The 26,554-nt window shown below is 56.8% G+C and overlaps 3 protein-coding genes across 17 annotated transcripts in view; 2 read left to right on the top strand and 1 right to left on the bottom strand.

Annotated features, from left to right (window-relative positions):
• The first annotated feature begins 264 nt into the window (after positions 1 to 264).
• NHERF1 (NHERF family PDZ scaffold protein 1) lies at positions 265 to 17,480 on the top strand. Its single transcript, XM_070560045.1, has 6 exons — positions 265 to 996; positions 11,640 to 11,801; positions 12,667 to 12,820; positions 15,042 to 15,082; positions 16,241 to 16,330; positions 16,569 to 17,480. Exons 1-6 carry the CDS (start codon positions 535 to 537, stop codon positions 16,755 to 16,757), a joined length of 1,098 nt encoding a protein of 365 aa, XP_070416146.1. The 5' UTR covers positions 265 to 534; the 3' UTR covers positions 16,758 to 17,480.
• A 2,058-nt stretch (positions 17,481 to 19,538) lies between these two features.
• Positions 19,539 to 23,661, bottom strand: NAT9 (N-acetyltransferase 9). 14 transcript variants are annotated; one of them, XM_070560047.1, is made up of 7 exons: positions 23,604 to 23,661; positions 22,866 to 22,951; positions 21,853 to 21,962; positions 21,149 to 21,292; positions 20,486 to 20,545; positions 20,193 to 20,287; positions 19,539 to 20,053 (listed from the first exon to the last, which is right to left on the bottom strand). In XM_070560047.1, the coding sequence occupies exons 1-7, from the start codon at positions 23,628 to 23,630 to the stop codon at positions 19,943 to 19,945; spliced, it is 633 nt and encodes a 210-aa protein (XP_070416148.1). In that variant the 5' UTR covers positions 23,631 to 23,661; the 3' UTR covers positions 19,539 to 19,942. The 14 variants fall into 14 exon arrangements, with proteins under 14 accessions (XP_070416148.1, XP_008511404.1, XP_008511405.1 ...); XM_008513182.2 differs by having other exon boundaries at positions 19,539 to 20,077; positions 23,604 to 23,659; XM_008513183.2 differs by having other exon boundaries at positions 19,539 to 20,077; positions 23,513 to 23,657.
• Positions 23,662 to 23,738: 77 nt separating this feature from the next.
• The window catches only part of TMEM104 (transmembrane protein 104), a 58,626-nt gene continuing 55,810 nt past the window's right edge, over positions 23,739 to 26,554 (top strand). For both annotated transcript variants that reach the window (XM_070560044.1, XM_070560043.1), the window contains exons 1-2: positions 23,739 to 23,877; positions 24,485 to 24,598. In XM_070560044.1, coding sequence (XP_070416145.1) covers positions 24,554 to 24,598 — 45 coding nt within the window. In that variant the 5' untranslated portion in view covers positions 23,739 to 23,877; positions 24,485 to 24,553. The remainder of the gene's footprint in view (positions 23,878 to 24,484; positions 24,599 to 26,554) is intronic.

Genomic DNA, 26,554 nt, shown 5'->3' with positions numbered 1-26,554 from the left:
GGTGGGGGAAACCAGAACAGAGCCTGCGGGTCCCTCCGCCCTGTACCGGGAACTCGCCCCGCCCCCCGCCTCGACTCCGGCCACTTGGTAACAAACACTTTCACTTCCTGAGCCCTCTTTCTTCTCCCGCCGCGGGTGGCCGCGCGGAGCGCACGGCCCCGCCCCTGCGCGTTCCCATTGGCCGGCGTCTTTCACCCGGCCAGAGCGCCCCCTGTCCGTGGCCCCTGATTGGCCCGTGGTGGCCCACACCCTCCGCGCGGCCCCGCCCCCGGGGTAAGGGGCCGGGGCGGGTTCTGGAAAGCTCAGACGCCGCGCGGGGCGGGGATTGGTCCGCGCGCTCCCGCTTTGGCTCCTCGCAGTTCGTGGCCGCCTCTGCCAGGGCACCTGCTCGCTCGGCCTGTCCCGCGGTGCGGCGATTCCCTGCTGCGCTCGCTCCTGCCTCCTGGTTCGCAGGGCGAGGAGAAGGGCTGGACCGTCCCGTCTCCGGACCCCGACTGGACCCCACGGCGCGCTGCTGAGCCGTCGCACAGCGAGATGAGCGCGGACGCGGCGGCCGGGGCGCCCCTGCCCCGGCTCTGCTGCCTGGAGAAGGGTCCGAACGGCTACGGCTTCCACCTGCACGGGGAGAAGGGCAAGATGGGCCAGTTCATCCGGCTGGTGGAGTCCGGCTCGCCAGCCGAGAAGGCGGGGCTCCTGGCCGGAGACCGGCTGGTGGAGGTGAACGGCGAGAACGTGGAGAAGGAGACCCACCAGCAGGTGGTGAGCCGCATTCGCGCCGCGCTCAACGCCGTGCGCCTGCTGGTGGTCGACCCTGAGACGGACGAGCGGCTGCAGAAGCTGGGCGTCCAGATCCGGGAGGAGCTGCTGCGCGCCCGGGAGGAGCCCGGGCAGGCCGAGGCGCCGGCCGCCGCCGAGGCGCTGGGGGCTGGCGGCGACAATGAGCCGCAGGCTGCCGCGCCGGAGCCGCGCGAGGCCGAGAAGAGCCCTCCGGAGCGGGTAAGTGCGGGCCCAGGCCGAGGGCCGAGGCTGGAACGGGGTGGGAGGGGGGATCGAGGAGAAACCAGGCGCCCGGGACTCCCAGTCCTGCGCCCGCCTTGTCTTTCTGAAACTCGATCCTCGAGGGAGGGACTGCTTCCGCCAGCCGACGGGGCGCACTGGCAGTTGCAGGCTTGGGGGCTGCGTCCCGCTACCCCTACTCCCTTCCCCAGACTGGGCTGGGACCCTGAGCGCCTTTACCACGTGCACCTCTTGTCCCTTGGCCTTTGGGAGTGGGGCGAAGGAGGGCGGCTCAAGGGAGCCCAGTCCTGTTTTTCTGGGTTCTGTTGGTAGTGAGTGCTCCCATTCCTCGGGACCGCCAATCTCGCCCTCCCCGCCCCAGAGGTGCCAGCTTCCTCCCCGGCCACTGTGGGTGGTAACAGAAGCTGGAGTGAAGCGAGCGCGCCCCGACTTCAAAAAGCTACGGGAATAACAACCCCAGTTGTGTGCGGAGCCCCAGCGCTGGGAGGGGAGCGTTCGCAGGCCGGGTTCTCCCCACACATCCCCTCTTCCCTCCAACCCGCTGGTGTGTGTATCATTAACTTCAGCCCGGCTGGACTTCATCCTTCTGAAGTCCGGCCTGTGACTTCTGAGAGAGAGAGAGAGGAAGCCCTACTTCTCAGGGCAGTGTGTGGGGGTGGGGTGCGGGGAAGAGGTGCAGAGGCCTCAGGGTGGTGGCAGCTCTACCACCCAGGAGGATTTATGATTCTCAGGAATGTGAGGAGTAAGCGCTTGCTTGTATCTGGCAGTGGGAGGGAGGACCTTGGAGGAGGAGAAATGGCTGGGGAGAGGGAGGGGAGGTAGTGGTCCATGATACTTGGCCAGCCGGGCTCACCATGGGCAGGTGGTCCTGCCCTGGCATCATCTGTCTCACTCTAGTTCCCAGACAGCAAGCAGGCTGGTTGCCTTTTGCCTATGTTTGATGTTTCCCCAAACGAGCCCAGTTTGGATCAGCTGCAGGAGGGGCAGTGGCCAAACAGGAGCCTCCTGTTCCCAGAGAGTGAAGTGGGGGAGGCCTCCCCAGGGCCCATTTGGCTCGCACCAGCTCTCCACCTGGTGGCATCATGTGACAGGGGTGTCAGTGGTGCCAGCAGGAGCCTCCCTGGACAGAGAAAGGGCACTTTTAGTTCAACCTTAAGGTAGAAGTTGGAGCTCAAGAGAACCAACTGGTTTAGTGGCAGTGAAGGAAGTGAGGTCACCAGGAGCCCTGTCCAGCCAGAGCTGGGTGCCGGGAATACCAGGGCTGCCCGGCTCCCACTTCCTGCTGCTGCCAGGCTAGCATTGGCAAGGACTGGGGAGGGGTCGGAGCACCCCTGGCAGGGGTTTGGCACCAGGGAGTTGAAACCTATGACCTCTGGTCCCAGGCAGAAATCCAGTTTGAACTTTGTGCCGAGTGCATCGATTTGCCATTCCCTAGTTGTTTTTTTTTTTGGACTTTGGCTCTCGCACAAGTAACCTGCCCCCCCACCCCACCCCAAGTTGCAGTCATGTTCAACTCCTCCCATTGCCCTTTTGGTTTTGCTGCTGGCTGTGTGGGGAGGGGTTCTGGGGAGAGCCCAGAGTGGAGGTTTGACCTAGCGCGGAAGCTCCCGCCACACCATTTGAAAAGACAGTGGTGCCTCCACTCTCTGGGTGAACACAAAATCGCCCCCCCAAGATGGTGGCGTGACACCCGTATCTGGGCGCATTTTGTTAGGCCAGGAGAAGGGAGAGAACCACCTCCAGCCAGTCCTAGGAACACCATCACCAGGCCTCTTGGGTTTATGGTCAACAAGCAAGTCACAGAACTTCTCTGAGCCTTGGTTCTCCCATCTGTAAAATGGGGGTGGTGGATTACAGCGGTACCTGCCTTCTCTAGAATTTTACAAATGTGGGAAGTACCTGAGCCCCTGGTGGATGCTGAATTGAGCTGCTTTATGCCCAGGCACTTGAGTCCCAGCTCTGCGCAAGGACTCCTTCAGCCTGATACAAAGCCAGTCAGCACTGTTAAGACCCTCTAGTAGGACATGCTCATGAAATCTGGTATGGTGGACATGCAGGTGACCCATTTGTCATTGCAAAAAAATGTTAATACACATTCTAAGAGTTATTTTTTTTCCCCAAAAGCCGTCCGTTATATAAAGCATTTGGGTTTTACTAATTAGTTTTAGCCTGAATTTGCAAAGTAGGGACTGTTACTAGTTTTCGTAAGTTAAAAAGGTGTTAAGCGGAAAAGTGCCATGCAGAGAGTAGGTGGCAGTGACAGGTCATTGGGAGGACCAGCCGAGCGGAGAAGGATCAGGCAGAGGGGGAGGGTGCCTGTAGTTTTGGTCTCAGAGGAGGGGGAGAGGCACTTCCAGCTCTGCCCACCTCCAGGCATGGGGAGAGAGGAGCAAGGCCCCCACTCACAGACCCACAGTCACAGAATGAGGCCTGAACCCTGGGCTTGGCACTCGGCACAGGGACCCACAGTGGCAGGTGGGCAGGCCTGAGCCAGCTCAGCTGTGCTAGCTGGGCCACCTCGAGCCAGGTTTCCTAACCTCTCTAAGCCTCCGCTTCCTCTTGTGTAAGGGGGAGGCAGTAGCCACTGCCTCGCAGGGCTGTGGGGATTACGAGAGGATGTCTGGAGGGCCATGGCTTGGTGCCTGGCACGAAGGGAGTGCTAGCACACGCTGGTTGCTGGTTCTTGAATTCATAAATACTTCACAGTGACTGTGACATGCCCACCCATGGGACAGCTAGCCCTGGATCTGCCTCTCTCGTTGGACGAGTACAGCTGTGGCCAAGTGTGGCTCTCAGCAAGTGCTCGATCAGGGTCACTGTTGCTGAATAATCCTATGTTGCTCCACAGCCCTTTGCGATCCGGCAGCCTGCTCTTGCTACCACCCTTCTGGTGCCACACCAGTCCACCAGACCACACTGAGTGTCCGATTCCCTTCCAGCACGCCATGTTCTTCCAGCCTTCACTCCCGATGTCCCTCAGCCTGGGAGCCCTTCACGCCCCTTCTCCACCAGGCATGCTCTCCAGGACCACGCATGTCTCCTGGACCCTTTTCTCGGCCCACAGGCAGAATGAGCTCTTCCTTTCCTCACTTTCTCCTGTTCCCTGTCCTTCCATCTTTTATCACTCTGAACACACAGTATTTGAATCATCTGTTCAAGATGTCCTCCTCTACTGCCTGATGAGTCCTAAGGCTTATTTGTGTTTATATCCCCAGCCCAGAGGAGGGAGGGGCTCAATAAATAATTTTTGAATTAACGAATGAATGCGTAACAGCCATCGGGGACCTTTGGCCTGATTCATCTCGGGCAGCACACCTGGCCTGTTTGTGCCTCCAGCACACCTAGAGATCGAAATTCCAGATAGAACCTACCTGCTCCTTTTTCTTGTCTACCAGCAGCTTCCATTTTAAGACTAGAAGGACAGAAGTCTGGGCTTCAGGGTCAGCCAGATCCCTGTGTGAATCCCAGCTCTGTCGCTCCCTGGCTCTGGGACCCTAATTGTTCATTGTTCCCTGCCAGCCTCAGCTTCTACCTCTGTGAAGCGGAGACACCAGCCCCCGCCCTGCAGAGTTGTTGGGGAGATTCGATGAGATGATGGGGATATGAAAGTACCCATCTTGGGCTGGACTCTTGCTAGACCTGACGCTGATCTCAGAGGCAGAGATAGTGCAGGAACCCCAGGTAGCAAGATGGGTGGGTGGGCACAATTAGCTGGCACCTTACCAACCTCTTTCCCAGGGCAGGCCATTTCACACTGACCACGTTGGAGCCCAGGAGGGCAGAACAGGGTTTGAGCTGCAGGATGGTTTGGACTTCAAATGGACAGGGTGTGTGATCATTTGTGTGTGGTTCCTCTTAAGCCGCATATTTGGGATGTCTTTCTCCCGTGGTGTAGCTCCTGGTTCTTGCCTTCGGGTTCCTGGGAAGTTAAATCAGTAATTCTGGAAGGAATTCTCTGGGAGAGGCAGAATGGGGCTTACTTCCCAAAGAACCCCGTATGTTTAAATGGGGCCCCTTGTCTTCTTCCTCAAACTTCCCATCCCTCGGGTCCCTGGGAAAGTAGGGGAGCTCTTAGAATTAGGGGAAGAAGGGGCCCAGCCAAAGTCTTGGGGGCACTGCAGGCCTCTTACCGAGGGAAGGCAGAGTTCGAGACCCCACTGGTAGCTGCTCCTCTGCTGTCGCTGCTCTGCGATAGAGTGGCCCTACCGGGGAAGGAAACCCAAGTTTCTAGCACCGAGCCCTGTGCCATAAAGAGATCAGTATCCTTTATATTGATTCCCCCATGACAGCCCCACAATTTAGGTATTATTTTCTCCATTTTCTAAGTTGATAGTAATTCTTCAATAAATGATAGCTATTATTTGTGTCTGGCAGTGTGCTATGTACTAGACATGGCTTATCTCATTGAGTCCACACAACTACCTTATGAGGCATATGTTAGCCCACCTGTCCACACGTGGAGACTGAGGCTTGGTCACTTCAGGTGGGTGGCCCCAGGGCTCTCAGACATTGAGCCCTGACCGCCTACCATGCTTGTGTCTTGGAACCCCGCTCGCTCTGACACCAATGTCTATAACCATTCTGCCACACAGGTGGGTTGGGCCTGAGGGCCTGCCTCTCCAGCTGGGTGTCTCTGCCCTTCAGGTTCTGGGCTATACAAGAGCCATCACAGTGGCATAAATTCAGGCTGCTTGAGCCAGCTTCTTGCAAAGGTCCAGGTGCTTCTCTCCCCAGGGGGTGTCCTTCAAGCACCATCAGGAAAAATGTCAGCCTTGACGGAAGGCCTCAGCCCAGAGGGACAGGCCCCTGGCCCCATCCCTTCTTACATGATGTATTGGGCCAGAGGGCCAGAGTCTGGTGACCAAGTCTGTACCTCACCCCCAGCCCCCAGGTCCTAAGAACCTGCGCTTGCTGATTCTGGGGCTCCCCTGTAGCATAAAGGGCCCACCTGGAGGCTGACCATAACTGTTGGCCTTGGCCTTCCTTCCCCACCCCTCGGGGTGGGACAGTTCACCATGCCCCTGGACCCCTAGGCAATCTTTAGGTCCTGTGCCCTAGAAAAGGACAAGTGGTACAGGTTCAAGTGCCGCTCACTGCTGTGTGTCTGAGGCCAGAGCTCTGACTTCCCAGAGACACAGGCTCCGGCCTCTCCCTGTGCGTGCTATAAGGTCATGGGTGCCCGATTCGAACAAAGGCCATGGGTGCATAGAAGAATGTTTGGGGCTGACGGTGTAATGGTTGAGGGTGAGACCTCTAGGATCTATGCGGGTCATTGTGGCAGCCACTAGCCACCTGGGGCTCTTAGGACTTGAAACGTGCTCGTCCAAATTGAGATGTGCTGTAAGTGTAAAATGCACACCAGATTTTGAAGACTTAGTACAAATAAAGGGATGTAAGATATTCCATTAATCATTTTTTAAATGGATTACATGTTGAAATGATAATATTTTGGATATATTGTGTTAAGTAAGATATTACAATTAATTTCTCTTGTTCCTTTTTACTCTTAATGTGACTACTAGGAAATTCTAATTACCTGCCTGACTGGTGTCTGTTTCTATTGGGCAGTGCTGCTCTGGACCTGAGTTCAGAGTCTGCCTCCTCCGCCCATCAGCTATGTGTACTTCAGCAGTTTACATGACCTCTTTGAACCTGAGTTTCCTCGTCTGAGAAAGGAGGGCAATAATAATTCCTGACAGGGTTATAATTGGATTGTAACGAGAAAATGTACACAAAGCTAGTACGTGCTTGGCGCACGGTAAGTGGTCGGTAAACGGTGGCTGCTGTTTCTTTCACAAGCTCCCTGAGAGTCTTTACGCAGCCTTTTGGGACAGCCCACGGGAGTTAACTCCTGTGACTTCTGGGAGGACGGGGAGTGATGATGGTGGAGTGCATGGGGCGGCCAGCCTGGACAGCGTCCAGCCAGGCAGCAGCCCACGTACCAGCCTGCTCCATCCCAGGCTTGCCCAGCCCTGGGGAGACCTGAGCCAGACTCTTCCTCTGGTGGGTCTCTGGCCAGCACCAGGAGAAAACAGCCAGAGGGAGAGCCTGGCTCAGGGCCCTGTGTGTCGGGGGGTGTCGAAGAGGCAGCCCCCACTTTAGCATGTGTTCCCTCCCTGGATCCCAACCTCCCGGGCACCAGGGAGGGACCTTCCCACTGAGAGACAAGAAGCATAAGATAAGAGCCTGAGTAGCTCCTTTCTTGCAGATGGAGGGGCCCAACATTCCTCAGCCCGCACAGACCTGGGGGACATCCTGCAGGGTGAAATGAAGCCACATCAGGGCTCTAGGGCAGGGGTCAGCAGCAGCCAAGCCCTTCGTACCTCCCCTTGGGTGAGAAGAGGACACCTGGGGCCTAGAACTCTGGACACTGGTCTGAGCTCCTGGTCACTTCCCAGGCTGCCCTAAGGACAGTTCCCCCATGCTGCCCAGTCACATGTCACCCCCAGGCAGGACTGGCTCTCTCCATCCTCAGTTCCTTGAAGAGCTGGCACCGGACCCAAGCCTGTGTCTCCAGAGTCCCATGGAATAGACTGAGCTGCCTCCCAGAGCAGCCATGTTTCCTTACCCCCAACCTACCCCCTGCCACCTACCCCACCAGAATGCCAGGGCTCCTTCCCCACCCATCCCCTTCTGCCCACCCTGTTTTGTGGCTGGTTTACTTGGTGGGGTAGCAGAGCACCATTCTTATTTGCATAAACATGAGCCCTTGGCTGGGGCTGGGCTGGGGGAGGGGCAGTCTTGGGAGGTGGGGGGTCACCTCTGTTGTTCCCCTGGTCACCCTGGTTGTCTTCCTGCTCCTCCAGCCCGCCCCTTCTGGGGCCCAGAGCTGGCTGGCCTGCGGGAAGCAGCCTGGCTGTTTTCTATAGGACCCATCACCATGGCACTGACCAGGGAGGGGCTGGTCCAAGTGGGGCATTGGCCCCCAGCCGCCCTCCCCAAGGAGGAGCAGGGAGCGGCCCTGGGCCTGCTCCCCAGAGACGGTCACCGGGATTAGGGTATCGACTTTCCCCAGCTTTCCAGGTGGCTGCTGATGGTGCCTATTGAATTCCGTTCCCGCCGTCCGCTCCCTGGGCTGTGTGGGTGGAGGTGACTGGGCGGCCACTTGGGGTGGGGCTGGGCTCCTTAGGGGAGAGGAGGGATGGAGGGAGGCAGCCATGGCAGGCCCATGACAGGATTTGGGACAGCCTAAGAACCCAAGGGTGGGAGAAGGGCCCATGCAAAAAGTCTACAGGCAGCTCTCTGGTCAGGATCTTTTCTGGAAAGCGGGTCTCATGTTGTCTGGAAGTGAGAGACTCAGACCCATCTGGCCCCCAGCTGCCCCAGCCGCCCCAGCCCATTTGCACTGCCTATTGGCGACCATTGCTCCATGTTCCTTCTTCTCGCTTCCAAGTTTCTGCCAGTCTGCTCACTGAGCAGATCCTGATTTTTACTTGCAAGCTGTCATCGTCACTGGGAGACCCACCTGAGGCTCTGAACACTCTGGGGCCATGTTCCCCTTGAAGTTGCTCCCCTACCCCACCCCTCACTCTGGAGCTGGCACCATGGCACAAGGCAGCTCCTGGGGGTCACACACCAGGTCCAAGATGGCCTGGACTTTCCATTTATCCCTTTTCCCCAGAGGCAGAACCCCGGCATTGCTCTGGGGGCACAGGCCCAGGAGCAGTGGTGGCCAAGCTGCAGCCAGGTGCCTAGCCCTCCCCATCTTCTCATCTCAGTGTCAGACCAGCCCCCACCCCCACCCCCACCCCCACCCCCACCCCCCGCCAGGTCCCCAGGGAGGCTGCCCCCAGGGACTCCTCCTGCCAGCACCAGCCTCCACCCAGGCTGGGATGGGCTCTTTTGATGGGCTGACTCAGCAGCTGGCAATGACACCTCCTGGAGACAGCTCGGGGAGGGGTGGAGAGAAACAAAGCTGGACTCCCTGCAAGAATGGGAAGCCTTTGCCCCTTCCCGTGGGAAGAGAGGGAACCTCCAGGGACGTGGGAAGGAGGGAGCTAGATGGGTCACCAGGCAAGGGGTCCTAGGGTGAAACGTGCTGAGGATCGGTGAGGGACGCCTGCAGCACAGAGCCCCGGGCCTGAAGGTGGGCATCACAGGGCAGCTAGTGCAGCCAGGGGAGCACTGGAGCCACCAGACTGCCCCCAGCCCCGTTCCAGCCCAAACCCAGCCCAGGCCTGCTTGCTGCTGCTTGCCTATCCCAAGCTTAGACTGCAGTGCTGGCTGCGAGTGGCCCTCAGCACCGGAAGGAAGGCTGTGGTTTCATCAGCTCCCAGCCGCCTCCCAGCAGAGACTGCCACCACTGCAGGGAGAGCAACCTGGGCGTTGGTGACTCCTGTTGAGGAGCTCCCAGTGGGCCTTGTCCCAGTCTGGACTTGGGTCCTTAAGGGCCAGCCTACAGATGGTGGACAGAACGTGGGTTCCAAGTCAGAGACGGGGTTGGAAATCTGGCTTCTCCACTGTAAAGCTGTGTGACATCAGGCAGTGGGCTTAACATCACAAGTCTCAGTTTCCCCATCTTGACAACGGGGTTGACCAGCCAGGTTGCTAAAGGAAGGCCCTTGGAGTGAGGGGAGGCGGGGAGCAGCAGAGAACATTGGATTGCTCCCTCCCTTCCCTGCGATTCACCCTCTCCACTTTCTCAGGGTGACTTGGGAGCTCAGCCTGGCTGGGGCCGAAAGCTGAGCCTGCCCTGGTGGTGGCAACTGGTCAGACCTGTTCCTGCTCACCTCAGCCTGGAGGGAGGGCTGGGCTGGCAGCTTTGTGGAGGGATTAGCTTGAGGGGAGAAGAGCCTCACTACTCCTGGAACCAGATCCCGTTCCTGGAGGGCTGTGGGGGTGCCGGGCAGCCACAGGCCTCAGCATCGCCATCGGCCGGGCCTGCTGGGAGTGGGCCCTGCAGTGAGGAAGAGGAGCCGGTGAGGAGAACTTGGGAGAAGAGGAGGGTGCTTCACAGCCCCTGGAGAGAGGGTGCCTCTGTGGGCCCCCCACTTTTTTATGTTCACTGCATTGTCTTTGCTGTTGTTTGTGATGAGGGGAGGCTGCCAGAAGGAGGAAGGCGAGAATGGCCAGGAGCCTTTAGCCCAGATTAGGGGAAACAGAGGCCCAGCCCTCACCCTCCTTCCTGTCTTGGCCGCTCCACACCCCCCACCAACATCCTGAAACACAGAAGGACCCGCCCAAGCATTTAAAGGAAGGCACAGTCACCTCCCCCGCCCCAGCCACCCCCCTGAGAGCGAAGGGGTAGGACTGAGTCTCTCCCCGAGGATGGCAGCTGCCTCCTGGGGCTGGCAAGTCAGGACAGGAGACCTCTAGGCCCTCATGGCCTTCCCCACCCATCCCTCACCTTCCCTACCCCAGCTGGGGATTGAGGTTTTCACAGCAACCTGGCACCCCACCCCCACCCCCACCCCCCCAGACTCTCTCTTCTCAGCTGCATGTGACTCTTCTTTAGTATTAGCAACCATGGGAAAGTCTACATGTGCACAGGGATTTTACAGTTGTAGTGTTTCCACGTATGTTAATTATCTCACTTGGCCTCACCGCATCCCTGGGAGGCAGGCAGCGCTAAGAGTGGCCTATAAATGAGGAACCCAGGGCTCTCAGAAGAAAATTACTGCCCCAGGTGATGTAGCTAGTAAGCAGGGAAGCTGGAATTTGGGCGAGGGCTGTGGTCCTGGCCATTGCTCACTGCCATTGCCTGGTGTCCCCAGTGATAACCCAGAGTTAGCAGACTGGCTGCTGCAGCCCTGCCCCTGGCCTGGGAGGAGGGGGACAGGGACCCCAACTCAGTCCTTAGGCTTCTGGCCGAGGTTTCAGTTACTTGGCCCACTCACACCCGTATCCCCTCTATCATGTGAACATGTCCTGGGGCTGCAGCTTCTAAGCTAAGCTGCTTAAGCTGGACCAAAGACGGTGAAAACCGTTTTCAGCGGAGTGTCTGAATGCTCCAGAGAGAGACGCCTGTGCCCTTTCAGTAGGCTGCCCTCTCCGGCCATGACCACAGCTACACTGGGCCCCTTTCAGCCCAGCCCTGCTTTTCCTGGCCCTCTCCTTTCAGCCTCCTTGGGGACCCACAGAGGTTCTGTTGCTGCCTTTGCCCTCAGCAGGACCAGCCTTGGAAGGGAGGGCTTTACTGTAAACATGCTGACCAGCGTTCAGTGAACACCTGCCTCTCTCTCCCCTGCTGCAGAGAGCGGGGTCCAAAGGGCCCAGTCACAGGTGCCAGGTGCACACACCACCCCCGCGGAGGGCCAGGCTGAGCCATAGCAGGGAGGGATGGGGCAGCAACCAAAATAACGTGATGAACCTTAGAATGTCAAAAGGAGAAGACACTTGAGAGCTCATCAGGTCCTACCCCTCATTTGCCAGAAGAGGAAACTGAGGCTTGGACAGGGGCAGTGTTCTGCCCAGGGTCACCGAGGCAGTTTGCTGCAACGCCGGGTCTCCATGCAGGTCCCCTGAGTCCTGGCCAGCATTCTCTCCCATTGCTGTGTCAGCTCTGAGCAAACCTGCATTATTCCCAAATCTTCCTTGGTGGGGAGGTGGGGTCAGGTACAGGGCAGGGAGGGTGGGACCCAGGGTGATGTGGAATGGCCGTGGACCCTCCTTTATCCCCACAGCGTGAGCTTCGGCCTCGGCTCTGCACCATGAAGAAGGGCGCCAATGGCTATGGCTTCAACCTGCACAGCGAGAAGTCCAAGCCAGGCCAGTTCATCCGGGCGGTGGACCCTGACTCGCCCGCCGAGGCCTCAGGACTCCGGGTCCATGACCGCATTGTGGAGGTAATGCCTCTCACCTCTTCCCAGGGTCTTCCTTCCTGACTGCCTCCCTACAGATAAGCAACCCTTGGGGCAGCTGTCACACCATCTGCTCCTTGTTACCCCATGGGGCCCAGGCCGCCTATAGATGCCAGATAGATGGATGGATGGGGGGTTGGGGGAGAATGGTTGGTGGGTGGGCAGGAGGGAAAGAAGGAAAAACAGGTGATGGATGGATGAATGGACTGACTTCTTTCCTGCCCCCACCTCCCCTGGGCTCTTCTTCACCGAGCAGACACGCTCAGCAGCCCATGATTCAACTGTCCACCCAGGTAGAGGTCTGGGGCCACCGCCGGGGTTTCCTGCCTGAGGCCTCCATGTCAGGCACAGGGATGTGGGCAGGAGGGTGAAACAGGTGCATGCACACACTCTTGTGCTGTGCTCAACGGGAGAGGAAACGTGAATCAAATGCCATGGGCAAGTCCCAGAATCTCAGTCTTAGAACCTTAGAGCTTGAAGATCAGCTCTCCCAAGACTTCTCATTTTACACTTGAACAAGCCAAGGCTCAGAGAGGGAAGTCGGACAGTGAGTATGTAGAGAAGCCAGGGCCCAGCCCGGGCCTCCCAGATCTTTCCCATCTCATCTGTCAGAGCTGCGTTTGTTTAGTCTTGTCGGATATTTTCTTTGACATTTCCCACGTGTGCTGCCTCCCCATCTGACTGTCAAGTGGGAAGACCACTCGGCCTAGTTCAGGACCCTAAAGGCAAAGGGGGGCTGAGTGTCCCCACATTGCCGGCTGGCCAAGGATGAAGAGGACCACTTATATTTCTTCCACCTACCCACCCCAGAACTGAGGCCTGTGCCAGTAACTCCTGCCCCCACCCACAGGTGAACGGGGTCTGCGTGGAGGGCAAGCAGCATGGGGATGTGGTGTGCGCCATCAAGGCTGGTGGGGACGAGACCAAACTGCTGGTGGTGGACAAGGAGACTGATGAGTTCTTCAAGAAATGCAAAGTGATCCCGTCTCAGGAGCACCTGAATGGTGAGCTGAGTGGGGCAACAGGAGGCCCCCAAGTCAGAGATGTGGGCCAGTGCTCTAGACTTGACTGTGTCCCAGGTGAGGGGTGGGCAGCTTCCTGCCTCGAAGCTCCCTCCCTCTCCTTCAGGGGAGGCCCAGAGGTGTGGGTTGGGAGAGAGGGGCCTATGTCAGAAGAGGAAGCAGGGATTGGCAGTGGTCCCTGAGGATGGCCTGGGCCCCACACTCCACCCCCAGCAAGTCCTCAGGGCAGTGCTGATGCAAGGAAAGGGTTAACTCTGGGGAGGCCTCCAGGCTTTGCTTCGTCAGATCAGAGTCCAGTGACAGGGGCCCAGTGCCTCCCCCTCCCTTCTCTCAGGTTGTCTTGGAAACCCAGGCTTGCTGGCTCTAGAGAGCGGTGGGTGCCCCCTCGGTCCCTGGGCCCTTGCCCTCCCCAGCCCCCACCATCACCCTGCTAAGCCTGGCACCTCCCCCTGCCAGAGCCCAAGCCAAACAGGGCAGGGTTGCTACACTGGGCGGGGAGAAGTTCAGCTGTGCTCTGCTGTCTGGTCTGAACTTTCTCCCTGGGAAGATGGCTCCTGGGGGCATGGAGGAGGGGTGGAACCTTTTCGGACTTTGCAATGGGTAGGGCCTCCCTGAGGGTGTCAGGGTTATAGTTGCAGGGTGGGGGGACAGGGTCCACACTAAGGTCCTCTCACAGACTTAGATCCCTAGCTGGAGGGGCCTGTTGGATCTCAAGGTTCTTGGAAAGACAATGGGTCAGTTGAAATCCCTAGAAAACTGGGCATAGGAGGTGGGCATCACCTTACCCTTGTCTCTCAAGCTTGTGGAAACCAGGTAACTCAGATACTCCCCTTCCTCAGTGACAGGTGAACTGAGGCCCAGAGAAGCCCCAGTCTTGCTTTTGGGGACATGGTGTTCGGGAAGACTCAGCTGAAATACTCAGCTCTTCAAATACCTTCCCCTGCCTCCCCCAGCATCCTTCTCCCCGACTCCCAGTAGTCAGCCCTCAGAAGTCCCTCCCTCTTCTCTCTCTCTCTGGTTAGCGAGGAAGAGCCCTAAGAACTACAGTGACTGCAGCCTCTGGCCAAGGGACCTGCACAGGGAGGGACTGGGGCAGGTCTCCTTCCCAGGTGTCCCTTGGGTTCTCCAGGGTGGTGTCCTCTCCCCATTCCTCCCACCTGGATGTAACTATCCCCATAGAAGAAGGCCCTCCCCTCCCAGTGGCTGCCTCCTGGCCACAGTGAGACAGCCTGGAGCTCGTGGGGAAGGGCATCCCTCTGCCCCTGCCCAACCGTTGTGGGAAGGCTATGGGTGTCAAAAGGGCAGAAACGGTGAGAGTCAGGTATGGCTGATTGCCCGGGCCCTGGTCCAGGGCAAGGGGAAAGATGCTCATTGATGTTAAGCTCAGAGTTCAGAAGGCACCCACCCAGGTTCACCAGTCCCTGGAGGTGGAACAGCCTTCCTTGCAGTGACGTGGGGCCTCTATCCTGAGTGAGTCCAATGAGGGTGACCCCAGGCTGGTGTTCTCTCCTCTATGACCCCTCCTGCCACCACCAGGTTTTCCATTGGCTGGGGAAGGGCACACCCAGGACACTTCCCTGAGCTCTCTTGTGCCTTCATCTCCACACTGGCAAGTGGCCAAGGCAGGTACTAACCATAACCTGGGTGTGGTTCCAATTCTGATGACACCATCATCACCTAGGAAGCATTTAAAAAATGTTGATTCCTAGGCCTGCCCCAGACCCACTGAATATGCAGCTCTGGTGCCGAGGCCCAGCAATCTGTATTTCTAACAAGCTTCCCCAGATGATTCTTAGGTAGCCAGCCCAGAACTTCAGCTCCATCTAGGACAATGCCTTTTTTTCAAACAGCTCAATACCCATTAGTGGTTCATGAGATTAATTTAGTAGGCAGACACCAGCATATTTTTTTAAATGAAATTGAATAGAAAACATCAAAGAGCTTTGCGATGCAGTGAGGATAAGTTGTGGGGGGATGTAGTAAGGGTAATTTGTTTCGTGAAACTTGTGTTACACACATGCACAATCTTTGTGTCATTGGGTCACCAAATGTACTTATAGGGGGTTGCAGGCAAGGCACTTTTAAGCACTGACCTCGGGAACAGGATCGAATTATCTGCCCAAACCCCACAGCTCTCACCTCCTCTCCATCCCCATTTCCCCACACTCCAGGACTCACCTCTGCTCTTTTTTCCTCCACCTAGGTCCCTTGCCCGAGCCCTTTACCAATGGGGAGATCCGGAAGGTAAAGGCAGACCCCCTAACTGCTTCTCTGGCTCTCAGCCCGGGGGCTGCGGGAGGAGGGGGAAGGTGGCATGGTGGGGAAGAGGAGAGCTGTCTGGCTCAGGTTGGAACTGCGCTTTCCAAGCTGCTGCCTCCTGAGCTTCAAGCTGTGTAACTATTGGTGTACCCCTCGGCCCCCGCCTTAGGGCCAAGCATCGGCAGGGAGAGGCCTGGCTGGGCCCCTCTGCAGCCCGCCATCCTGGGTGACAAGCCCTGCCTCCAACTCCCCACTGTACAGAAGAGGCCATTCTTCCCCCCAAGAACAGAGCTTCAGTGTCTGGCCGCGCTGCCCAGCCCCTGCTACTTCCAGTCTGGGTTGGAAGAACAAAGCCCCTCCCCCCTCCTCCCTGGGCAGAAGGGAAAAGAAGGCAGTGGAGGCTGGGGAAGAGATGGTGGGGCTGGGTGCCAGCTGAGGCCACAGAGAAGCCCAGGCAGGAGCTGAGCGCCAAGCCTAATCCCTGGCCAAGGCCTTCATTCCGGGACAGGCCTTCTCAGAGTCAGACCAGGAGCAGGAGCACTCTGCAGGGTCTGCTCAAAGGTTCCCCTTCCCCAGGGGCTCCTCCTGGGGGACACAACAAGGGGGGCAGCCCTGACCACTTGAACCCTCTGTCACTCAACCTATGGGTCCAGAACTCATCCACCTTATTCCTTCAGAGCCCTTCTTGGCTGCTTTGGGGTTAAGGTTTTAAGATTCCTGGGGTCAAGTCCAAGTAAACAGGTGGGCCACAGGAGGTTCAGGGAGCATCACCTGCCAAGCAAAGAGGCCCTGGTGTCCCCACACTCCAGAAGGCGCTTCTTGGTCACTGGCCTAAAAGGCGAGCCAGCCCTGAAAGCTACATTGGGAGGACTTAAGAGGAGTGAGCAACTCAGCTAATCCCACAATGGTCCCTTCTACCTAGGTGGTGCAGCTAGCTGCCCTCTGATCCTTGGAGGAATGTAAAAATGTAAATCTCTCTAGGGGCCCTGGCAGGCTCAGGCGGTGGGGCTTTGGTGTGGAATGGCAGGGCCCTGAGTGGAACTTCTCAGACCAAGGCACCTGTCTTCCCTGGGAACCCCCTTCCTTGCTCAGGACTTCCCCACTCCATCCTCCACCAACCCACAACCCTCCTCTCTGTGCCAGGAGAACAGTCGTGAAGCCCTGGCCGAGACGGCCTCCGAGAGCCCCAGGCCAGCCCTGGCTAGAACCACCTCCAGCGATACCAGTGAGGAGGTAGGCTGACTGGCTAGGTGGGTGGGGGGTGGCGCTGGTTTACAGGAAGCCCATTCCCAGGCCACACTCATTCCTGGCACACCAGCTGGCCTTGGAGGTCACATGCTGAGTCACGTTCTGTTCTTGTGACCTGGCTTCCCTGGGCGCTGCCCCAAGGGAGCCACCTCGCCGAGACTGAGGGCCCAGATGCCTCGCTGGGTGCTGACTCCCGCTCTGTGCCTCCCCTTCCTCTTTACAGCTGAATTCCCAAGACAGCCCCAAGAAACAGGACTCCACAGCACCCTCATCTACCTCCTCCTCTGACCCCATCCTGGACTTCAACATCTCCCTGGCCATGGCCAAAGAGAGGGCCCACCAGAAGCGCAGCAGCAAACGGGCCCCGCAGATGGACTGGAGCAAGAAAAACGAACTCTTCAGCAACCTCTGAGCGCCCCTCTCACCAGCCCCCCAGGAAAGCTGGAAGGGCTGGCCACTCCCATACCGCAACCTAACTCCCTTCCCCTCCTCCCCACTTACCCCCAAATCGACATACAAATCAGCACCAGCATCTCCCATCTTGGCAAATCTGCTTTTTCTAGAGAACTATATTCTTCCCTTACTACAAGGAAAGTGAATGTTTTTCCGTCCTGCCCCAATCAAAAAGCGGACTCTGTCCCCCTCCTCCTCCCTGAGTGCTTCAGCCTACCAGCTGTCCCCTTGCCACCCCATCTGGGACATCACTGGGACCTGCACCAAGCAAGGACTGGACTGGTTGAGAGGTCACCTTCCCTCACGACCCCAAGTGATGACTGGGTCCAGGGTTGATCAAGGACTTGATTACAGCGACAACATCTCAGAGTGGACAGGAGTGCATCATCCTGAAAGCTGTGGCTTGGGCGTTTTATTTTTGTTCATTTGATTTTTTTTTTTTTTTTTTAAAGAGTGCAGTATCACAGAGTTTAGAGGGATTTTTGTTTCTTTGATTAACATGATTTTCTGGGTTGTTGCATCCTGGACATAGCAGCAGCCCCAGCCTTAAACTTTGTTTCTTCTCCTACCCTAGAGACCCTGGCAGCATGGGGAGGGTTTGAAGATGCCCAGCCCAGCCCTGAGCCAGGCACCACCATTATAAGGAAACTCTGTCAGCAATCCAACTGATTTCTCCAAACCACCTCGGCCTCTGTGTCTTCCTTTAGAGCTCTGGCCTTGAAATATGACAAACGGGTGTTCCTAGGGTGGCCTCTGGCTGAGAGGGTAGGGTACAGCTGGAGGGAGAGGATGATCCAGGGCTCCCTCCCTAGCCTGGGCATGGGAGGTGAGTAGCTTTAATCAGGCCTCGAGCCTGTAGCTGCCCAGGTGTCCAGGCTGTGAGCCCCATGGGAGCGAGACCCACCCAGCTCCTGTGTACTTCACTTGGTGGTCAACATGCCTGTGCATGCTGGGGCTGCCCTATAGGGATGTTTTTCAGGGAAAGTGGGAAGTGGGGGCTGAGCGCCACATGCTCAGAGGGCTCTGAGAGGTCCTCTAACTCCAGGAGCACTGAAAGTGAGAGGCCCTGATGAGCTGGGTTCGGAATGCAGAGACTTGCCTTTAATCTCTCTGCCCACAGCCAGCGGGGTGCAGGATTCCCAGGAGTGGCCTGAGTTGGCGCCAGATACTCTATCTTATATGGCCATGGACCCGATTGGAGGGCAGTTGTCCAGGCCTAGGGGACAACAAACCTGGCCCACTGGGCCCTGGGATATGCCATGTGGCAGTTAGGGTGGAAACGACCTTCCAAGGGTGAAACGCCCCGCTCCTTCACAAGAGATCCGTGCCCCTGGCACCTGAGGCCACGTCCTGGGGGTCTGCCAGGGTGGCCTGCCAGAGCTGAGGCTGCTGGGCTAGGAGGTTCCAGGGCAGGTGCTCAGAGAGAAGGAAGGGAAGTTGGCCCCGGGCTATTCTCCACTCAACCAGGAGACCACTCAGAAGCCAGTTTCTAGGACTGAGGAGAAGAAGAAGAGAGTGAGCCAGGGAGGGGACCTGGGGAGCCCTTGGGGTTGAGAGGACGAGTCACTATCGGACCATCTTGGCCCCTTGTTAGGGTTTGGATTCCACCAGCCTTAAGAGGAACCATCCAAAACCCTCATCATGGAACCAGTCGCCCCAGGCCCTGCTTGGCTGGGCCTGGCCTGCCCCCCCCGTCCACCCTTTCACCCCTGATGGAGGGCTCCCCTATGGGGCTGTGGAGGGGCCCCTCTCTACATCACCTGCTGAGTGGGGAAGCTGTAGGGACCTTTGACTCTGGTTAAGCTGAAGACAGGTGGAAGGAACAGGTGGCTCAGCGGGAATGCCTATCCCTGAGGGACCGGGGCATAGTACAAAGGGGGCCCCAGCAAGCGAAGCTTGTGTCTTAGATCCAGGCACATTTTTAGAGTCTAGTTTTTCACATGCACACCTGTGTGAGAGCCAGGATCGAGGGGACTGGGAGGGGAAAGCCTCAGCAATAATTCTGGCTCTGCCCTCTCAAACTCTTGAGGCCTTGGGCAAGTCAGTCGCCTCAACTTGCCTGGGACTGTTTCCTCCCCTCAAAATGCCCTAGGTGCCCTCAAGAGTTTTTCCCATGACTGTGTTTTGAGACATGCCGAGCCTTTCTTGATAGCCACCCCAGATTATGACAGTGCACAAGGGACAGGTAGAAGTCAAAACGTGGCCCCCTTGCTCTGAGGTGGGGAGTCCTGACCGGGCTCTGCCTGTTAAGCAGCGGGTGCCAGGCAGCCTGGCCATCCCGAGCCTGTGCCTCCGGCGCCCCCTCGTGGCCTTGTTAGGTGCAGCTGCTCCCAGAGGTGGAGGGGTGAGGGGAGGAGAGGGGGAGGACACAGGTGCCTTCCAGAGGGTACCGCTGAGTGGCCTTTGCTTCCTCCTGCAGCCCCTGCAACTAAGCAGGAGGCCCAAAGCTTCATCAGCAGAGGGGTGCTCTCAAGTCACAAGGAGCTGTATTCCAAATTAACTTACTCAACACTCAAAACTGGCTCCAAAGGAGAGAAAGAAGGAGTGGGAACGCTCACCCATTTTCCAAGCCAGCTGTCTGTCCTTCCATGATCCACCTCATTCATTTCCAGACCTTCCGGGGTCACACCCAGCCTGCTTCCGCAGGACAAGAGGACTGAGCTACCCCTGCCCCATTCCTACCACACTGGCTCAGATGCTGCAGGCTTCCACACGGGCCCAATGAGAACACGGGGAAAGCTGGCCGTACAGTGTGCTTTACTGCTGGCCAGGGCTGTGCCTCTGGCCTTGCAGGGGAAAGGGAGGTCCTGCCCATTCACCAGACCCCCTTCATCTCCAGCTTACCCCCACCCAGCCTCCTCCCGTGGATTCGTGCTGTCCACTCCAGGTTCTGAGAGTCTGAATCCAGGTTTGGGCAGGAGAAGGGGCTGGCCCTGGAGTCGCTGCCAGCCTGAGGGAGGCCAAGGCAAGTCCGACCTAGAGTTTGAAAGGCCCCGAAAGGAGATGCCCAGCCTGGAGCGGGGCCAGGGCCACTCTGCCCTGCAGACCCTGTCCATTCACCTCCTGTTGCAGGGTTCTGGTCTTCTGGAGTGTGTGGTCCTGACACACCCATTTACACAGGGTGGCTGCCCACCAGGCCTACTGTCAGTGGGGCTCCAATGACCCATCTCTGTAGGGCTTCTCTTCCACGTGGCTGGTCTGCTGCAGAAGCCACTGCCGCTCTGGCTCACTCATCATCAGTCTGAGCGTCACCTCCTGGAAGACAGTGCTCACAGCCACCTATGTGAGCCAGAGGGAATAGGGACAGCTAATTGACAGCCACAAGTTCTGGCCCCACCGGGTCCATCCCACCACCCAGACGCAGGCCTCATCCTCCCTTCAGTAACATCCTTACCTGCTCAAAGTGAAGTTTTCGGAACATCTGAATGCTTGGTTCATTTCCTTCCCCAATTTTAGCCTCAAACTTGGTCAGACCCAGCCTGGTCACTCCTCCCAGAGATGAGACAGAGGGAGAAGCTGCAGGATGAAGGAGCACCCCACCCCGTCCGCCCCTCCTGTCCCAGTTCGCAGTGGAGGCACCTATCACCTGCCCCCACCCTTGGGCCAGAGGCCGGCTCACTCCCAACATGCCCTAGCCTTCACCTGGGCCCAGCAACTTGCCCACGTTGTCCACTTGGACTCTCTTACCATAAGATAGCATCATGAGAACAGCCTCAGTGCCGAAGCCCTTGCCCCTGCAGCTGGGCTCTAGGAGAAACAACAACAATCACTGACACCACGTGCCAGGCTCCAGTGCAGGCACCTGCCAGGTACGATCTCACTGAATCCTCACAACTCTAATTCATAAATATTATCACCATTCTGCAGATGAGGAGACAGGCACAGAGGAGTTAAATGACTCACCAGAGGTCTCACGGCTTGGACACACCCAGTAACCTGACCCCAAAGCTGACCCCTTAACCTCACTGTGCTGCCTCATGAGGACAAGCACATAGCCCCTTAGGAGAAGGCTGGGAACCAAGAAGGCATGGAAACTGGAGGGGCTCCTCCCACAGCATGGGAAGATGTTCCAGGGAAGATCACTTATTTTTGGAGGGTTGGATGGGGCACCCTGAAGTTTGAAGACCCTAAAGCCAAAGGTTAAATTCACACCTAAGCATAAGACAGGAATAAAGTGAACCACCAGGTAATGGGGTACCAAGTGGCAGTCTGCCCCAGCCAGGGGCCAGGCTCCCCAGTGCCGGAGCCTCCCACTGAGCTCTCTGAGTGCCCCATGAGGCCTCACCTGGCTTAAGCTTCCTTAGATCTGAGGGCCAGAAGGTGGGGAAGGCAAGGCCAGGTGGAACGAACCTGCAATCATGACCTCAATCTCCCCCAAGGAGGGGTCCCCTCGATCTGTGAGGAAGAGGTTCACATCTCCCACCATGCAGCTCTCTTCGGTGGCAGCTGGCTGGGCCTGCCACTTCTCTGCATCCAGCACAATAAAGGTACACTCTAAGGAGGAAGGCAACAGGGTTATCACCTACATTCCCCAAAGAAGTGCAATGAGGACAGTCTTCCTACCCAAGCCAGAACTACCATCCTCTCCGAGTCTGGCGGGAGGACAGGGGGGCCAGAGCTTCCTTCAGCTGACTACAAACCCCTAAGTCTGCCTCATGCAAGAAACAATGGCCTTCTCCAAACAGCAACTGTATTCGCAGAGAGCAGGGGACCCAAAAAAGAACAGTAACCACACAGGGCATGCGGCAAGAGACGTGAGGCAGGGTCTCAATTTACAGCCAGAGCCCAAAATGCTTTACTTTCTCTAAATTCTTCCAAGCCTGGGGCAGTGAGTAGGGAAGAAGACAGAAGCATCAGCCACAGAGACCAGCTTCCGTGGGCATCAGAGTATAACAGTTTCGGGCACCTTCCAGGCTTTTCACAAAGTGCCTTTCACAAAGTTTCTGTGGTCCCAGAAAGGCTACAGCAGGGAATGAGAAAGGGAGGGAACCTGGCGGCTGCCTCTGGAGTCAGCCCTCCCACCACCAGCCCAGCCTGGGGCCTCCACTTCTCACTGTCCGCATCCTCCCGCCAGCTGTGCTGCATCGCATATTCCTGCTCCAAGGTCAGCGGCTCAGACGCTGTCAGACGCTGCAGCTCCTCTGATTTCATCCACTCATGGTATCTGCAAGGACAGAAAGATGGCCTTCAGCATGCAGGAGTGATTCAGAAGCATGGGTCTGACATTTATGAGATGAAGACATGGATGGTAGAAAGGAGAACCCCACAGGCTAACACAGGGCTCACAGAAGAGCCAAAAAAAAGGGTTATAATTGCTCCTGAGGCAGAGGGCCACAGGCAGACCTAGAGGCAGGCTAGTCCTACAAGAGAACAGAAGGAGGAGTCCATTCTATCTGTCCAGCTTCCTGTCTCAGGGGTCCATGCGGGGGAGCAGTCTAAAGCTAAACATTCCTCAAATTCCTGAGGGGAAGTATATGGCAAGCCGATCTCAGCAAAGAAGGCTGGACAGACGTCCACAAAGGCCGGGCACCAGGAATCCCCAAAAAGAAAAACTACAAGTAGCGAATACACCCCTATGCTACCATCATCTCAATCTACCAGGCATTTGCCAACTGCCCCCACAGGAGTCCCACCCTGTGACTCAGCCCTGGCTTTTCAAAACAGTAGACATCAGAACAGCTCAGTTTTACGACAAGCTAACATTTACTCTCCAAGAACTGAGCATATTCACTGGCACCAGGAGAATGTCACCAATTTACAATTAGGTGAGAGGACAGTATCTTTTTTTTCTTACACACATTTAGTTTACATACAATAATTCCTTGCTGAAAGGCCAAAAAGGAAGCTGAGAGGGTGAAAGGGAAAAACAGGGGGATGGGTGACTTCCCCCAGGGAAATCATAGTCCTCTGCTTCAGTTTTCACTTTTTCCTGTATGTAATCACTTCTCACACCAATGTTTCTCCTTCTCAGAAGAAACACCCTCTGAGATTTGGACTAAAGAAGGCTGACCCTCCTCGCTGCGCCCACGCGAGCTGGCTTGCACCTCACATCAGGTGCAACGGTTACCTAGGTACATGCTCTGAGGTGTAGGGTACCAGCGCCACCTTCTTCCCCAGCAGCAAGATGTTCTGATTTAACCTCATGGTAGCAGCCTGCGGGTGGGGAGGGCAAAGACTTCAGGACCCTGAGCCTCCTCCCACTTAGGATGGGAGCCGCGCTCTCAATTCCCTAAGTGCCTCCTAGAGCTAAGTTGTCAGAAGAGCCTCGGTCCTTCTTTCCTTCCAAACTCTTCAGAGAACAGGGACTCTAAACCCCTTGCAAGAAGGGGAACCGGGCTGGTTAAAGATAATTAAACAATCCTTTACTCGCATCTTAAGGAGCCAAGCCGCAGCTACCATCTCAGCCAGCGCCTTCCGCCCCACCTCCCAGAAGTTCGATGCCTCAAACCCAAGCACCAAGACTTAACCCCACAGCTCCCAACACTTGCCCCAGTCCTGAGCCTCCACCCCAGGATCAACTTTCAGCCCTCTCTTAAACCTATCTCCAACCCTAGCGACTACCCCAATGGGCTCCGGCCCTCCCTCTTCCCGCCCCCCACTCAAAACTCTCAGGCACCTTTAGGGTGAGGCAGGCTTAAATTCTCAATCCCCTCCCCTCTGTGTGGAGCTACCGGCAACTCTCCTCGAACCCTCCCCCAACCCCTCCCTGCTAACCACCAGGGTCCCGGAACGGCCAAGTTTACAACCACTGCCGGCCGATGAAAGCGTCCCCAGCAAACCGTTCCCAGGCGCCCGGCTTCCCCACCTGGCCGACAGCCACCCCCTCCCGCATGCGCCTGGGAGCGCACTCCGCCCACTTCCGCCACGCAGACGGCAGCCGCCAGGGCCCAATCCCAGTTCCGCCTCCGCGAGGCTCCCAATCAGCGCGCGACGCCCCGCCCAAAGCGCGTGCGGAAAAGGGTGGGCTCCCGGCGCAGGCGCATGCGCGCTGTGGGCGCTGGTGCAGGACAGCTGGCGCCGGGAGCAACCAAGGGGCCGGAGGCGGCGGCCGCGGCAGCCCGGAGCGAGCTGCGCTGCAGGTGTCGGGCCGGGCGGGAGGGTGGGGTGGGATAGGCTGGGGCGGCGTCAGACTCGGGGTTCCTCCAAGAGGGAGGAAAAAGCCGCGGGGAGGCTCGGAGCGGGGCCCTTGAGAAGAGGGAAAGGCTTGAGAGTGGGGAGGACCACGGCAGGTTGGGGGACAGGGAGTGGAGGCCCCGTTAAAAAGGAGAGACTTTGGGTCAAGGAGTTGGGTTGGGAGGGCTCCTAGGAAAGCCCCCAGCCCCTTGCCCTGGGCGGAGGAGGCAGTTGCTTGGGCTGCCCTGTGTGGTAGTGAGCTCGCAGTTCCTGGCCTTAAATGGGGATCGCCACCACAGAGTGAGTAAAGGGCGCGCTGTGGTGGGTGAGACTTCGTGGCTTCCGAGGCCCCTTAAACCGCTTGGAGTCTGAGCGGCATTGAATTACATTCATACCCTGCACAGCAAGGAAAGAGTTAGAAGAAACCACCTAGGTGTCAGTCATCCAGGGAAACCCTTCCCTCCGGGCTGTCTTGTGACAGCTATTGAGGCCTGAAGTGTCTGTGATAAAAGGACAGGGGTGGAGGGGCGGGGTGGGTCTATCAGAAAGTTGAAGTCTGCTCTTTCGCCTTAGGGAGCTGCAGCCGCCGCCCCCGCACCAAAGGAACCTTGGCTACCCGCCGACCCTTCCTCACTTTTGGAAATGGCAGGCGAAATCACAGAGACTGGGGAACTCTACTCTCCCTACGTGAGTTTTACTTTTAGAACCTCTTTTGCCCACATCAGTGTCCCTGGCTTCTAGAGAAGCACACAGCCTCCTATGAGCTGTAATGTGAGTGCAGCTGCTTGCGTAGACGCTGGTGAAAGCCGGGTTTGGGGAACGCGAGTCAGCAGCGGCCATGTTGCTGCTGTCCTGGCTCAGAACACGTTCTGAGAGTTAAGTTTGTTCACTTTTTAGATGTTGATCAGACAGTGGTCAAGAAAACAAATTTGACTTGCTAACTCTTTGTAATATATATCTCAGGCGTACTACCGCTTGCAAACTGCAGCCGTTCAGATAGGCAGTGATTGACAGCTCTTGACTGGGTTTTGCTCATCTCTGCAGTTTGAAACCACTTTGGCTTTTAGCTGAATTTTAAGTTGCACAACTTTTATAGTCTTGGATGGTGTAAGAGGCAGAGAATCATGCAGACTTCCAACTGCAGTTTGGTGGAGTCTGTAATTAGGACAATTAGAATGATTGATTTCTCACTGTCTTGGATCTGCATTCCCCCACACACAGACACTCAGTTTATCTTCTTTGTGTAATGTAAGATCTGTCATGGTTACATCAGAGTCCTCTTGCCTGGATAAGTAGCTGGAGGATTGGAATTATCAAATGATTGACTCACATTGCTACAGAGTATCCTGGGGAAAAGCAGCGCTGCCTTAAGTAGCAGGAGTCCTCTTTCTAGAACTTACCTAACCTTAAACAGCTGCCCTATCTTGCACTGACTTTCCTAGCCTGGGGAATCCTCGCTCTGTTTCTGCCGGCTTCACACACTCCAGAGCTGTGGTGTGATGGATAAGGAGGCATCTGGGAACAGCTGGAAAAAGCCTTCCTCGCACCGAGGTCCTCCTGCTGGGCCTGTGCCATTCGTGTGTGGCACCAGGGGAGCCTCCTTCACCTCAATAATTGATCAGGGGAAGTCTTTCTGGAACCTTGGAATGAATCAAATTGTGTCCGTCTCATCTGAGGAATCATGTGACAGCTCTCAGCCTCCTCTTGGTGTCAGCCTCAAAATGTCTCTGCTGTCTGTAAAAGTCACCAAAGTTCCTGCTGCTTCTCACAACATCTGTAAACTTAGAGATGAGTCATTTCTATAACTGAGTTTGGGGAAGGAAACAACGTATTATACCCACTTTTCTTATGTCTCCAGTTGTTCGAGTAATCATTTCACATGCCAGCATGTGCCCGCAGGAAACTGGGCAGGGAGGCCTAAAAGCTCCAGCTGGTTCTGGGTTTTTTACCTTTCCATTTCCTATGTGTTTGGTTTTGTTTGAGGTCTATGTTTGAGGGCCTGTGCCGGGCATGTACTGTAAACAACTGCTTATATTCTCTTGTTCTTCTGTTGAAGAGGGATGTGGGGCAGAGATGGGTGGTGTTGAAGATGAGATGACATTGCCAGGAGTTAGTGATCAGGTTTTGAGTAGAGAACATGCCTTATTCCTCAGGTTTCCTTAACTCTGCCATCCTGAGAGAACAGTCCTTAATCCCCTGTGAGACCAGGAAAGGGTGTAAGGGTCATCATCCACTCAGCCTAGATAAGCTGAATGAATGTGCCCGTAACCTGGACATTCCCAACACAAAGCTTCTCTGTACCTCTAGGTTGCCCTGTTGTGAGTTCTCTGCCCCTTCCTAGGTGCCAGGGATGTTTGCTTTAGCTTGCATTACTCTGCATAAAATATTTGTAATGGGCAGACAAGCCTCTCAGGGGACTCAGATGACAGACCCTCTCAAGGATGGTATTGGACACAGGAATGTGATTCAGGCCGGTACGTCCCCCCATGAGTGACCTCAGAACGGGCATATCTGTTTCCCCATTTACGGGGACCAGGAGTGGCTCAGCACTGAAGGGACTGTGTGACCAAAACAGGGGATGAAGTAGATCACCACCTACGAAAGAGTCAGCTGCCAAGGCCACCTCCTGCCGGCCGGTCTTGC

Source organism: Equus przewalskii, chromosome 10 (assembly GCF_037783145.1).
Source record: "Equus przewalskii isolate Varuska chromosome 10, EquPr2, whole genome shotgun sequence".
NCBI lineage: Eukaryota > Metazoa > Chordata > Mammalia > Perissodactyla > Equidae > Equus > Equus przewalskii.
Note: the sequence above shows the minus strand (reverse complement) of the source record. Positions and strands in the feature narration are given on the sequence as shown.

Bases quoted from the DNA above. Each gene is read 5' to 3' on its own strand.
- NAT9 (XM_008513182.2), bottom strand. From the start codon at position 23,630: ATGCGGGAGGGGGTGGCTGTCGGCCAG. The intron at 22,952-23,603 runs GTGGGGAAGCCG...CCCCACCCGCAG, and splicing joins AGGGGGTGGCTGTCGGCCAG to GCTGCTACCATGAGGTTAAA. The intron at 20,288-20,485 runs GTAAGAGAGTCC...CATCTCTGGGAG, and splicing joins TCTCATGATGCTATCTTATG to GAGTGACCAGGCTGGGTCTG.
- NHERF1 (XM_070560045.1), top strand. From the start codon at position 535: ATGAGCGCGGACGCGGCGGCCGGGGCGCCCCTGCCCCGGCTCTGCTGC. The intron at 997-11,639 runs GTAAGTGCGGGC...TTATCCCCACAG, and splicing joins AGAAGAGCCCTCCGGAGCGG to CGTGAGCTTCGGCCTCGGCT. The intron at 16,331-16,568 runs GTAGGCTGACTG...TCCTCTTTACAG, and splicing joins CCAGCGATACCAGTGAGGAG to CTGAATTCCCAAGACAGCCC.